At 55.4% G+C, this 13,613-nt stretch overlaps 1 protein-coding gene across 50 annotated transcripts; it reads left to right on the top strand.

Moving 5' to 3' along the window:
* Positions 1-75: 75 nt before the first annotated feature.
* Positions 76-12,926, top strand: LOC105480427 (ubiquitin specific peptidase 19). 50 transcript variants are annotated; one of them, XM_011739290.3, is made up of 28 exons: positions 523-704; positions 1,707-1,966; positions 2,859-2,909; positions 2,994-3,032; positions 3,196-3,324; positions 3,411-3,544; positions 3,621-3,923; positions 4,039-4,261; positions 4,374-4,530; positions 4,630-4,701; positions 4,820-4,935; positions 5,038-5,258; positions 5,343-5,538; positions 5,621-5,754; positions 5,864-6,022; positions 6,108-6,218; positions 6,667-6,777; positions 6,858-6,959; positions 8,317-8,457; positions 8,544-8,662; positions 8,925-9,062; positions 9,160-9,473; positions 9,607-9,717; positions 9,806-10,022; positions 10,109-10,261; positions 10,368-10,528; positions 10,610-10,788; positions 11,789-12,301. In XM_011739290.3, exons 2-28 carry the CDS (start codon positions 1,843-1,845, stop codon positions 12,014-12,016), a joined length of 4,143 nt encoding a protein of 1,380 aa, XP_011737592.2. In that variant the 5' UTR covers positions 523-704; positions 1,707-1,842; the 3' UTR covers positions 12,017-12,301. The 50 variants fall into 50 exon arrangements, with proteins under 50 accessions (XP_070947784.1, XP_070947780.1, XP_070947776.1 ...); XM_011739288.3 differs by having other exon boundaries at positions 3,151-3,324; XM_071091683.1 differs by lacking the exons at positions 523-704; positions 11,789-12,301 and adding exons at positions 76-228; positions 12,446-12,926 and having other exon boundaries at positions 2,859-3,032; positions 3,624-3,923; positions 4,039-4,255; positions 5,044-5,258.
* Positions 12,927-13,613: the final 687 nt, after the last annotated feature.

Below are 13,613 nucleotides of genomic sequence, written 5' to 3'. Positions count from 1 at the left end.
CCTGCCAGTCTTCCCGAGCCCATTCCCGCCGGAAGTGCGTCAGCAGCTTGGCGCTCCGCCTCCCGCGGCCTTAACTAGAAGTCGAAACAAAACAAGCCGCTAAGGCGGTGGCGGCGGCGCCGGGACGGGGGAGGGGCGCGCCGGAACCGGAACCGACCTGACGCCGGAACCGGAACGGAGAGCGGGTTGCCAGGGCCCGAAGAGGGCTGGCAGCGGCGGTCTCGCTCGGTGAGTGGAGCGGGCTGCAACTCGCCTGCTTGGCCGCAGCGGGGAGGCCGCAACGCACTGCCGCGGCGGCCTGTTCAAGGTCACGGGCCGTGCCAGCCCCTACCCCTAGTGTCCCGCAGCGTGCCAGCCCACTGATGCCGGCGGGGCCGTTACGCTATGCCTGTGGCCAGCCTCCCACCTGGGAGAGGACTGGCGGCCAGCGAGGGCAGCTTCCTGGAAGAGGTGGTGGCGGGCTCGGGGTTCAGAGGCTGAAGCTGGGTTGCAACTTGACCGGGGCGCTGGTCTGTGGTCAGTAACCCCGCGCTGCCATTTCAGGCCGGCTCGGGTCTCTAGACAGCCCCTTTCCCGCCTTGACGTCTCCGGGGCATGGGGGAGGGACGCGACCTTCGGCTGGGGCCTGGGTGAGAGAAGGAGGCGTCGGTAGCAGGTGTCATTAAAGATCCAGTCCACCAGTACCACATCTGACCTGTAGAAAGGTATCCTACCATCCCTCCTTCCTCCTTTACACACTTAGGAGAACACAGACTAGTCATTATCTGTCCTGCTACTGGTTCAGGCCAGGCTTGAGGCTGCCAGGGGTCCTGGATCCATGGTCCTCCCCAGCCTCATCTCAGTATCTAGCTTCAAGACCTTCATTTCGGAGGGGGAAACAGTCCGGAATCTACCGGTGGGTCTGTGGGAAATTGTAGTGGTCCCTGTGTCTCAGAGCTCATGAGTGAAGGCATCTGGGAAGGAACGTGATGATTTCTGTTCCAGTGTCAAACTGGATTCCCATCCTGCCTTAGTACTGGAGCAGAGTTGTTGCTGAAGAGGTAGTGTGACATGTAGATACACTTTTCAGTCCCTCTCTGCTTGGGACAGCAGCTGGGGAGAGGACTTTCTCTTAAAATGAAGAAGAACCAAGCAGTACATAGGAGCAGGTTCTTGCTAAGGGTGGGAGCTGGCAGGAGGCAGGTGGAGTGCCTTAGCCCCAGGACTTTTTCTGGGCAATGGCAGAACCTGGGTTGAGCCTGTTTTCAGCCACAGAGCCTGGTCCTCTTGTGGCTTGTCTCCTTTCCTGCCTTCCTCCTCCACCTTCTATTTCTCCAGTGGTGACTAACCAGCCAGTGAGAGTGAAGGAAAAGTGAACACCCTGCTCGGAGTGCCAGCCTTGTGGGCTGGAGCCATGGCTCCTTTCCAGATTGGTGGAGTAGCCTGGTCCCAGGCCATGACTTCCCTTGACCTGGTGCCCCCTCAGTGAGGCTTCCAGCTGTGTGGGACTATTATGGTGGGTATCTATGAAGCTTGGCCAGAAGTGGTTGCTGCTACTTGCATTATTTATTACCTCTTCAAAATAGCCTGAGAGTGTCCAGGGATGATTCAGAGATGAGAAGATACAGCTCTGTAGCATTAGGAGTGTCCTGGGTTGCTAAGCCCTGGCTGTAGCTAAAGAGCAAGTTGTTGGGTCTTGGCAGTGATCACTGGCTCTTATCCATTAGGCTGTTGGTTCCTTGCTGGAGAATTTGGCCACAAAGAGTTGCCAAGATAGCTGGGCCAGGAAGAAAGCGCCGCAGCCCTGACCCAGACGCTGTTGCCGGCCCCGGGGCACTCTGGCTGTCGACCAAGCGGCTCAAGATGTCTGGCGGGGCCAGTGCCACAGGCCCAAGGAGAGGGCCCCCAGGACTGGAGGACGCAACTAGTAAGAAGAGGCAGAAGGATCGAGCAAACCAGGAGAGCAAGGATGGAGATCCTAGGAAAGGTGGGAGTGGCATTCCCAGAGTGCTTGTGGCTTTCTTTCCGTCCCCTTTTATTAAGTATACAGATTGGGGTTTGGGAGATGACTTTTTTGCTCTTCTCTCTGTCCTGGTCTGATGATGAGAGAAGAAGGACCCATGATAGGCTCAGTAGAGCCTCAGCTTTGAAGCCTGAGTACTTGGCTAAGATCCAGAAGATGGTGCTGTTGGGGGGCTTGCCTTCTTTCTTTTTTAAATTTTTTTTCTTTCTTTTTAACCTGTTCTTTCTTTATTTCCTGTTTTTTTTCTGAGATGGAGTCTTATTCTGTTGCCCAGGCTGGAGTGCAGTGGTGCAATATCGGCTTACTGCAACCTCCACCTCCTGGTTCAAGTGATTCTCCTGCCTCAGCCTCCCAAGTAGCTGGGATTACAGGTGCATGCCACCATGCATGGTTTTTTTTTTTTTTTTTGAGATGGAGTCTCACTCTGTCATCCAGGCTAGAGTGCAGTGGCGTGGTCTTGGCTCACTGTGGGCTCCGCCTCCCGGGTTCGAGCGATTCTCCTGCCTCAGCCTCCCAAGTAGCTGGGATTACACACACACACCACCACGCCCAGCTAATTTTTGTATTTTTAGTAGAGACGGGGTTTCACCGTGTTTGCCAGACTGGTCACAAACTCCTGACCTCAGGTGATCTGCCCACCTCGGCCTCTCAAAGTGCTGGGATTACAGGCATGAGCAACTGTGCCTGGCCCCCTCCTTTTTTTTTTAAAAGAGGCAGGGTCTCACTCTTGCACAGACTGGAGTGCAGTGCAGGTGTGATCGTAGCTTACTGCATCCTCAAAGTCCTAGACTCAAGTAATCCTCCTATGTCAGCCTCCCTACCATGCTTGGCTAATTTTTCTTATTTTTTTTTTTAGAGACAGGGTCTCGATATGTTGCCCAGGCTGGTCTTGAACTTCTGGCCTCAGGTGATCCTTCTGCCTCAGCCTCCTGCGCAGCTGGGATCACAGGCTCATGCCACCATTCCCGGCTGTTCTTTCCTTCATTGTCAGGGTCAGCATCCACTCCTCGGGAGGAGCAGACCAAAGAGGGTCAGTTATGAATGAGCTTTTTGGGTGCTAGGGAAGGGGAGGGATCACTTACAATTTGGCTCCCATCTGAAGCAGTTTCATTAGGGCTGGGTCTCTGTTACCTGCTTATCACCATCAGGAGCTTGTGAAGACCCTCATGATCTCTTGGCTACTCCCCCTCCAGAGTTGTTGCTCGATTGGAGGCAGAGTGCAGAAGAGGTGATTGTCAAGCTTCATGTGGGAGTAGGTCCCTTGCAGCTGGAGGATATAGATGCTGCTTTCACAGATACGGACTGTGTGGTGCGGTTTGCAGGTGTGTCCATCTGCCCTGAGCACAATAGTATGTTTGAATCTTTTGATATCTCCTATCCTACCTCATGGACCCTGCTCTGTCTCCAGGTGGTCAGCAGTGGGGTGGTGTCTTCTATGCTGAGATAAAAAGCTCTTGTGCTAAAGTGCAAACCCGCAAGGGTAGTCTCCTGCACCTGACACTGCCCAAAAAGGTGCCTATGCTCACGTGGCCCTCCCTCCTGGTGAGTTCTAGTAGTACAGGGTTGGGTAGGGATAGCCAGTGTAGTCGACAGGGCCTGACTGCTGTATCTTTGGCAGAAGAAACCTCTAGGGACCCAGGAGCTGGTGCCGGGGCTGCAGTGCCAGGAGAATGGGCAGGAACTGTCTCCCACTGCCCTGGAGCCAGGCCCTGAGCCCCACCGGGCTAAGCAGGAGGCCCGGAACCAGAAGCGGGCCCAGGGCCGTGGTGAGGTAGGCTCAGGGGCTGGCCCCGGGGCCCAGGCAGGGCCCAGCGCCAAGAGGGCTGTGCATCTCTGCAGAGGGCCAGAGGGGGAGGGGTCCAGGGATGACCCTGGACCCCGGGGTGATGCCCCACCCTTCGTGGCTGACCCGGCCACTCAGGTGAGAGTTGGGCACCTGTATGGGTGTTAGGAAATGGGGGGAAAGAGTGTGCACTGGAGTGGGAGCCACCTGGCAGAGCCCGGGCTGATTCTGCCCACAATCTTGCCATTGATAGGTTGAGGCTGATGAACAGCTTTGCATACCACCGGTGAACCCCCAAACCTGCCTCCTGGGCTCAGAGGAGAATTTAGCCCTTTTGGCAGGAGAGAAAGCAGTGTCTCCTGGGAATGACCCAGTCTCTCCAGCCGTGGTCCGGAGCAGAAACTCTGGGAAAGATGACCGTGCCAAGGAGGAGATGGCAGTGGCAGCAGATGCTGCAACCTTGGTGGATGGTAAAGGTGGGGGTGGGCAGGCCTAGGTTGGGTTGCAAAGCTTGTAGGTGGTTAGGGAGTAGAGTAGCAATAGGCTGGAACCTGTCCTGGTTGGAGCTGAGCCATGGTCTCAATATAGAGCCCGAGTCGATGGTGAACCTGGCATTTGTCAAGAATGACTCGTATGAGAAGGGCCCGGATTCAGTGGTGGTGCACGTGTACGTGAAGGAGATCTGCAGGGACACCTCGAGAGTACTTTTTCGTGAGCAGGACTTCACACTCATCTTCCAGACCAGGTGGGTGGGCAGATGATGGGGCAAACAATGCCTCAGGTGGGACAGTATGTCTCATGCTCCTCCTCTTGTCCTTCCTCCTATCCTGCTGTGCCTCTGCAGGGATGGAAACTTCCTGAGGCTGCACCCAGGCTGTGGGCCCCACACCATCTTCCGTTGGCAGGTGAAGCTCAGGTGGGTGGTGCCCGGCCCCACCACTGTGCCTGTCCTACTCCCCCAGGCTCCATCTCCCTAGCTTATCTATCCTGATGCCCATTCCTCCTAAGTCCCTGAGTTCAGCCTTTTCCCACAGGAATCTGATTGAGCCAGAGCAGTGCACCTTCTGTTTCACGGCTTCTCGCATCGACATCTGCCTTCGTAAGAGGCAGAGTCAGCGCTGGGGGGGCCTGGAGGCCCCGGCTACACGAGGTCTGCACACGAGCTCCCTTCATTGCCCAGTTCCACGTGATCAGGACCCAAACCCCTGTCACGTGCTGCTAACCACCAGCCCTCTCATTCCCCCTTTTTAAGGTGCAGTGGGTGGTGCAAAGGTTGCCGTGCCGACAGGTCCAACCCCTCTGGATTCAACCCCACCAGGAGGTGCTCCCCACCCCCTGACAGGCCAGGAGGAGGCCCGGGCTATGGAGAAGGATAAATCCAAGGCACGATCTGAGGACACAGGGCTAGAGAGTGTGGCAACCCGCACACCTATGGAGCATGTAACCCCAAAGCCAGAGACACACCTGGCGTCGGTGAGAATTCTGGGATGGGAAGGACGAAGAATGGAGGTTGGAGAGTCTTGGAGCTGTTCTCTCATGTCCTCTTTGCTCCCCCAGCCCAAGCCTACATGTATGGTGCCTCCCATGCCCCACAGCCCAGTTAGTGGAGATAGCGTGGAGGAGGAGGAAGAGGAAGAGAAGAAAGTGTGTCTGCCAGGCTTCACTGGCCTTGTCAATTTAGGCAACACCTGCTTCATGAACAGCGTCATTCAGTCTCTGTCCAACACTCGGGAACTCCGGGACTTCTTCCATGGTGAGGGCAGGGCCTGGAGCCTGGGGAATGGGCAGAGAGGGTGCCTTTGTCCCTCACACCTTTGCTCCGCTACTATTCCTAGACCGCTCCTTTGAGGCTGAGATCAACTACAACAACCCACTAGGGACTGGTGGGCGTCTGGCCATTGGCTTTGCTGTGCTGCTTCGGGCGCTGTGGAAGGGCACCCACCATGCCTTCCAGCCTTCCAAGTTGAAGGTAATCTGTGACCACTGTCACCCTTGGCTGCAGGGGGCGGGGAGGGCCAGCCAACCGGTGTGCAGTGGGTGCTAGGGCTTTGTGTTCACACTTTGGCTCCTGTATCCAGGCCATTGTGGCGAGTAAGGCCAGCCAGTTCACAGGCTATGCGCAGCATGATGCCCAGGAGTTCATGGCTTTCCTGCTGGATGGGCTGCACGAGGACCTGAATCGCATTCAGAACAAGCCCTACACAGAGACCGTGGACTCAGATGGGCGACCCGATGAGGTCAGGGTTAGGGACAGAGGGTGGGCATGTCTCATGAGCATCCCAGCCCCCAGGCCTCTTTGGTTCTCACCACTCTGCCTCTCAGGTGGTAGCTGAGGAAGCATGGCAGCGGCACAAGATGAGGAATGACTCTTTCATCGTGGACCTATTTCAGGGGCAGTACAAGTCGAAGCTGGTGTGCCCTGTGTGTGCCAAGGTGTGATGGGCTCCCCTGGAAAGAGGCCCTCTATTCTGGTCATGTTAGGTTCAGAGGCATGTGCATCTTAAGGTTTGGGCAAAGAAGTTGGCAGGGAGGCCTTAGGATTCTATATGGGCTGAAGAGCCCACTTAGGTAGGCTTCCTGACTGAGGGAAAAGTGATGTTAGAGCTCAGAGGTGTTGTGGCAGGGTTGTGGGCACATGGGGTGCAAGTGTGAGGCAAATTCGTAAAGTGGCTAAGCTGAGTAGGGCTTTGAGTGCCAGAAAGGAAGATTGTTATCTCCTGGTGGTCCTCCTGCCCCATCTAGTGTCCTGAAGCCTGAGAGTTTGCTGGTTGGCTGTGGAGGCCTTGAGAGCCATCAGAAGCCCTGGAATGGGCTCTTTGGGCATGAACATTTTGTCTCCCACTCTGTGTGCAGCTACCCAGTGCCACCTCTACATCCACAGGTCTCCATCACTTTTGACCCGTTTCTTTATCTGCCGGTGCCCTTGCCACAAAAGCAAAAGGTTCTCCCTGTCTTTTATTTCGCCCGAGAGCCCCACAGCAAGCCCATTAAGGTGAGGAGTAAGCCCCTACCCTCTGGGCTGTTCTAGAGAACGTGGCCCACCTCCCTCACTGACTGCCCTTTTTGCCACAGTTCCTAGTGAGCGTCAGCAAGGAGAACTCCACTGCCAGTGAAGTATTGGACTCCCTCTCTCAAAGCGTTCGTGTGAAGCCTGAGAATCTGCGTTTGGCGGAGGTACCTTTGTCTTTCTTTGGGCTATTATATATATGGATGTGTGTGTGTACTCACCATAGACACGTGTGTATAGTCATTGGCATCTACAGACATACACATGGGCTGGGCACAGTGGCTCACGCCTGTAATCCCCGCACTTTGTGAGGCTGAGGTGGGCAGATCACTTGAGCCCAGGAGTTTGGGACCAGCCTGGGCAACTTGGTGGAACACTGTCTCTACAAGAAATTAAAAAAGCAGCTGGGTGTGGTGGTACATGCTTATAGTGCCAGCTACTTGGGAGGCTGAGGCAAGAGGCTCACTTGAGCCCGGGAGGTGGAGGTTGCAGTGAGCAGAGATTGCACCACAGCACTCCAGCCTGGGTGACAGAGTGAGACTCTGTCTCAAAAATAAATAAATAGATAAAAAATAAAAATAGGGCTGGGCATGGTGGTTCATGCCTGTAATCCCAGCCCTTTGGGAGGACAAGGTGGGTGGATCACGAGGTCAGGAGATCCAGACCATCCTGGCTAACATGGTGAAACCCCACCTCTACTAAAAATACAAAAAAAAAAAAATTAGCTGGGCATGTTGGCACATGTCTGTAGTCCCAGCTACTCAGGAGGCTGAGGCAGGAGAATCGCTTGAACCTGGGAGGCGGAGATTGTAGTGAGCCGAGATCGCGCCACTGCACTCCAGCCTGGGCGACAGAGCGAGACTCAAAAATAAAAATAAAATAAAAATAGACATACAAATGAGTATGCCTGTGACTGTACAAAAACAGGTGATGTGCTGTTATTTTGTCTGTGCAACAGAAGTGCCTTCAGTTTCTAGCCATTATCAGGGTTTATTCCCCTTTGTGGTGGTGGATCCCAACTGCATTTCCCTTTTTAGACAAGGAGCTTGAACTGCAGGCCTATACCTATGTTCGCTCTGCTTCTCCCTCTATCCTGCTGCTCTCTCCTTTTATCCCAGTTGTGTGTGCTAGCTCTCCCCAGGGGTTCCTAGCCTTTAGCCTGACAGTGTCGATTTTCTCAGGGGTAAGAGTTGGGAGGAGGCTCTTTGAATATGGACCCTCCGTGATAGTATGTTACAGTCTTATAAGGCTATTCTAGTTATAGCAGGGCAGAGTCCCTCAGTGTGGAGAGCTGGTGTGGTTGATATCTGCCTCATACCTGGTCTTTCAGGCCCTCTGATGCATCAGATTCCTTATGGCATTGGACACTGAGATGGGTGCCAGTAGAGGCTAAGCCTATTTGGGCCTACAGACCTCACCACTGCCCACATAGACCCACGGACGGGCCAAGCCTTCTTAAACTCTGGGGCAGGGCTAGGGAAAGGGCTTATCCTCATGTGGGATCTGTGTGTTCTGTGTCCTCAGGTAATTAAGAATCGTTTCCATCGTGTGTTCCTGCCCTCCCACTCACTGGACACTGTGTCCCCATCTGATATGCTCCTCTGCTTTGAGCTGTTATCCCCAGAGTTGGCTAAGGAGCGGGTAGTGGTGCTAGAGGTGCAACAGGTGAGTGGGGGCCAACCTGATGGCATAGGGCCCCGGTGGGTGGGGTACTCCTGCCTGGTCTTGCTGAGCCAGACGACCCACCCTAGCGCCCCCAGGTGCCCAGCGTCCCCATCTCCAAGTGTGCAGCCTGCCAGCGGAAGCAACAGTCGGAGGATGAAAAGCTGAAGCGCTGTACCCGGTGCTACCGTGTGGGCTACTGCAACCAGTGAGGACCCCCATCGTCTCCCCGACCCTTTATTTCCACCTTCCATGTGCCACCCTGCCCCTTCCCTTCACACCAAGGCACATGTGCTTAAGCTTTCTACTTGCCTACTTTACCAGGTTCTGGGGGAGGCAGGGCTGGCATACCCAGTTCCCAGGGACTATGACTAGCCCCCATTATGGAGTTATAGGAGATGGGGCTAAAGGCAAAGAAGACAAAGAGAGGCAAAGAAGACAAAGGCTCCTTGTCTTCCTCTTCCCCTCAGGCTCTGCCAGAAAACCCACTGGCCTGACCACAAGGGCCTCTGCCGACCTGAGAACATTGGCTACCCCTTCCTGGTCAGTGTACCTGCCTCACGCCTCACTTATGCCCGCCTTGCTCAGCTGCTAGAGGGCTATGCCCGGTAAGTGCCTAGTGGTTGGACTAGAGTGGTGTAGGTGGGAGCAGAGGTGCTAGATGGGCTGGTCAGGAGTCCTACTTGCCTTGCCCTCTGTTGGCAGGTACTCTGTGAGTGTGTTCCAGCCACCCTTTCAGCCTGGCCGCATGGCCTTGGAGTCTCAGAGCCCTGGCTGCACCACACTGCTCTCCACTGGCTCCCTGGAGGCTGGGGACAGTGAGAGGGACCCCATTCAGCCACCTGAGCTCCAGCTGGTGACCCCTATGGCTGAGGGGGACACAGGGCTTCCCCGGGTGTGGGCAGCCCCTGACCGGGGTCCTGTGCCCAGCACCAGTGGAATTTCTTCTGAGATACTGGCCAGTGGGCCCACTGAGGTTGGCTCCTTGCCTGCTGGCGAGAGGGTGTCCCGACCCGAAGGTAAGATCCAGTGAAAAGCTCTGGGAGCTGGGGAGGAAGGTAGGGGAGGATGGGGGGGCTGTTGTTTAGGACCTCGTGGGCCTGGTGAGGCCCTGATGGGCAGGGAAGCTTTGATTATCATGTTCTCACACAGCCGCTGTGCCTGGGTACCAGCACCCAAGTGAAGCTATGAATGCCCACACACCACAGTTCTTCATCTATAAAATTGACTCATCCAACCGAGAGCAGCGGCTAGAGGACAAAGGTGTCTGAGGCCGTGGGTGAGAGCCATGGGGTGGGTTGAGCTGGCTGTTCTCCACAGCTGCATGACCTCTCTCCCTGCCAATCTCCAGGAGACACCCCACTGGAGCTGGGTGACGATTGTAGCCTGGCTCTCGTCTGGAGGAACAATGAGCGTTTGCAGGAGTTTGTGTTGGTAGCCTCCAAGGAGCTGGAATGTGCTGAGGATCCAGGCTCTGCCGGTGAGGCTGCCCGGGCCGGCCACTTCACCCTGGACCAGTGCCTCAACCTCTTCACACGGCCTGAGGTGCTGGCACCCGAGGAGGCCTGGTGAGAACAGAGCAGCAAGCAGATAAGGGGGCAGGACGGAGAAGAGAGAGACTTGCTGGTCCTGACCCAACCTCTGTTCCCACCAGGTACTGCCCACAGTGCAAACAGCACCGTGAGGCCTCCAAGCAGCTGTTGCTATGGCGCCTGCCAAATGTTCTCATCGTGCAGCTCAAGCGCTTCTCCTTTCGTAGTTTTATCTGGCGTGACAAGATCAATGACTTGGTGGAGTTCCCTGTTCGGTAAGCAATGGACCTTGGTAACTGTGGGTGGGGTGTGAGGACTAAGGTGGGCATCCTGAGCACCTGTTGCCTGTCTCACCCCTCCCTGACTGGACCTGACCTGCAGGAACCTGGACCTGAGCAAGTTCTGCATTGGTCAGAAAGAGGAGCAGCTGCCCAGCTATGATCTGTATGCTGTCATCAACCACTATGGAGGCATGATTGGTGGCCACTACACTGCCTGTGCACGCCTGCCCAATGATCGTAGCAGTCAGCGCAGTGACGTGGGTGAGGGCACACACAGCCAGCAGGATAGATGGTAGGGGTGGTGGTGCAGACTTCGTTCACACTCTTCCCACCCTGCCTTAGGCTGGCGCTTGTTTGATGACAGCACGGTGACAACGGTAGACGAGAGCCAGGTTGTGACGCGTTATGCCTATGTACTCTTCTACCGCCGGCGGAACTCTCCTGTGGAGAGGCCCCCCAGGGCAGGTCACTCTGAGCACCACCCAGACCTAGGCCCTGCAGCTGAGGCTGCTGCCAGCCAGGTGAGGCATGTGGGCGGCTTTACAGAATAGTGGGGGACAGCTCACAGACTGCGGGGCAGGGTTGGGGATATAGCTTCCTCTCCTCCAGCCACAGGCTCCCTGAGCCTTGGGATTCATGAGAATTGCAGAGTTCCCTTAACATCAAAGCTTTATCCAGAGGCATCCCCATGCCCTGGGGACACTAACATACAGGTACACTAACATGATGCCACTGGCGAGCACATTGGCACCCAGTTGGCACAGGTCAGGCAACTGCTCTGAACCTCACTGGGCACTGTGCTATGAATGGACTATAACTGATACTCTCTAGATTTCCTCTGCACATTCCCCACATGCTAGCCCACACACCCTCACTTGTGATGTCCCTGAGTTCTATTGTGCACTCAAGACAAGGCCTATTTGGGCTGGCCATGGCTTCTGGTGGCTGTTATACTCTCTGAGGTAAGCATCTGTCTTTGCTGAGCCTTCAGGATCTTCTGTCTCTTTTAGTGACATTATGTGCCATAGGCCCAGTTGGTGGGCGTAGGCACATCTCTTTTCTGGACTGGCCGCCTCCTTTCTGGCTCCATCCTCTCTTAAGCCTTCTCTGTCAAGGATTAGAGAAGTCCCTGCAGAAGACTGGTCAGGATCTGGGGTGTGGGTGGGAAGGAACAAGGAGATTGCTCTGGGATTGGCGCCCTGTTTCCTATAAATCAGTGTCCTCTGGAGAGGCCTGGACTGAAATACTAACCAGATAACTCCCCTCCCACCTCCATGCGGAGCTGCACGTGGATTGAAAGCTGTTTAGGGTAGGCCAAAATGCTGTCAAGATTTACTTACACTTGTGCTCTTAGTCTGGACAACCCTGAGGTTGGCTGCCTGCCTTCCTCCTTGCTGCTTGATCTAGAATGCAGAGTGTTAGCCCCAGTCACCCCAGGTGGGACTATCATGGCTAAGGGTCTCAGGGACACTGGGTCCTCCCTACCCCTGGGGTGCTGATGGCCGTTTCCACATACCCTAGGCTTCCCGGATTTGGCAGGAGCTGGAGGCTGAGGAGGAGCTGGTGCCTGAGGGGCCTGGGCCCCTGGGTCCCTGGGGGCCCCAAGACTGGGTGGGCCCCCCGCCACGTGGCCCTACCACACCAGATGAGGGCTGCCTCCGGTACTTTGTCCTGGGCACCGTGGCGGCTTTGGTGGCCCTCGTGCTCAACGTGTTCTATCCTCTGGTATCCCAGAGTCGCTGGAGATGAGCTCGCCTGCAGGCAGCTGCTGTGAGCTGGCCTACCCTGCCTGCCCCAGGCCATGCCTGCCTTTGTTGTGGGGAACACCTCTGGGCTTTGGGCCTCAGCTTGTGCATCTGGTGGGAGAGGATGGGGAGGCTGTGGCCCCTGCACGGGCAGAGCATCGTAGGGTGTGTATCCATCCAGCTGTTTGTCCATTCATCCTGCTGCTCTGACCCTTGGCCTCGGGCTTGGCCTTGCCCAAGCTACTTCCTGTACTTAAAGTGTTAATAAAGCCAGACTATTCAGGCCCAATCTTGTCTCTCTGTCTGAACGCCGCTGCTGTCTGCGCCTGCCTTGGGACCCTCCCTTGGGTGCCAGGGCTCCAAGCCAGCACCCCCGGGATGCCAGGCGGCATGCTGGGCAGCCCCCAACCCCTGTCCTCGTATTCTGTTGCAGGGACTAGGCCCTGGCCAGGCCCCCGAGGTGGCCCCCATGCGGACAGCCCCTGAACGCTTCGCCCCCCCTGTGGATCGGCCAGCCCCCACCTACAGCAACATGGAGGAGGTGGATTAGCAGGTCCCTGGCTGATGGGGGGGACTGGGTTTGGGACACCCACCACAGAGGGCCAGCTCCTTGCCGCTTCTCCTTCTCTAACCCAGAGGACACTGGCTCTGTCAATGGGAAGCTGTGGGGTATGATTTGGGTGTGGCGACCTCTCAGGTTGGGACTTCTTGTTAGCTTGGACCCCTGACCAGTGGGCTTTGGCTTCTCTAGCCACCTCCAGTGCTGTGTGATTTGATTCTGTTGTACCTTTAATTCTTTCTGACCCGCATTATAAACATTATAATTTTATTCTAAAAATTGTAATTTTTTTTGCATTTTGGAAGTGATTGCTGCTGTTTAAATATATTTTAAAAATAAATAATAAATAAGTAGACTTAGTGACTGTGATCCACCACGTGCTGGGGCCACCTCCCCTCCCCATCATTTGGAGAGAGTGTGTGTGTGTGTGTGTGTGTGTGTGTTTATATATGAGAAACCCTGAAGGTGCTCTAGTCTGAAGGGAGATGATGGGGTCCCAGCTCATGTCATGAAGCCCCCAGTGCTATCAGCTCTTTGGAGTCTACCTGCTGTTCTTTGATCCCACATAAGAGGCAGCTGTGGTAAGCATTGTCAGGATCTCAATATGGCCAAAGAACAGAGTAGTATATGAAACACTGGAGCTGACAGTATGGAGTAAAAGGTGCATTAACCACAGCAGCCTGGGGCTGAAAGCCAGACAAGTCAGGGAGGACTTGGGGGACAGAAGTACTGGGAGATCTTCCTCCTCCTCTCCTGTTCTCAGCTTTTTCTTTTTTTTTTTCTTTTTTTTTTTTTTTTTGAGACGGAGTCTTGCTCTGTCACCCAGGCTGGAGTGCAGTGGCCGGATCTCAGCTCACTGCAAGCTCCGCCTCCCGGGTTTACACCATTCTCCTTTCTCAGCCTCCCGAGTAGCTGGGACTACGGGCGCCCGCCACCTCGCCCGGCTATTTTTTTGTATTTTTTAGTAGAGACGGGGTTTCACCGTGTTAGCCGGGATGGTCTCGATCTCCTGACCTCGTGATCCGCCCGTCTCGGCCTCCCA

The sequence above is a fragment of the Macaca nemestrina genome, chromosome 2, assembly GCF_043159975.1.
Source record: "Macaca nemestrina isolate mMacNem1 chromosome 2, mMacNem.hap1, whole genome shotgun sequence".
In the NCBI taxonomy this organism is placed as follows: Eukaryota; Metazoa; Chordata; class Mammalia; order Primates; family Cercopithecidae; genus Macaca; species Macaca nemestrina.
The sequence above is the reverse complement of the archived record's forward strand: the minus strand, read 5'-3'. Positions and strand labels throughout refer to the sequence as shown.

Bases quoted from the DNA above. Each gene is read 5' to 3' on its own strand.
- LOC105480427 (XM_011739279.3), top strand. From the start codon at position 1,843: ATGTCTGGCGGGGCCAGTGCCACAGGCCCAAGGAGAGGGCCCCCAGGA. The intron at 10,023-10,108 runs GTGAGAACAGAG...TGTTCCCACCAG, and splicing joins CTGGCACCCGAGGAGGCCTG to GTACTGCCCACAGTGCAAAC. The intron at 10,262-10,367 runs GTAAGCAATGGA...CCTGACCTGCAG, and splicing joins TTGGTGGAGTTCCCTGTTCG to GAACCTGGACCTGAGCAAGT.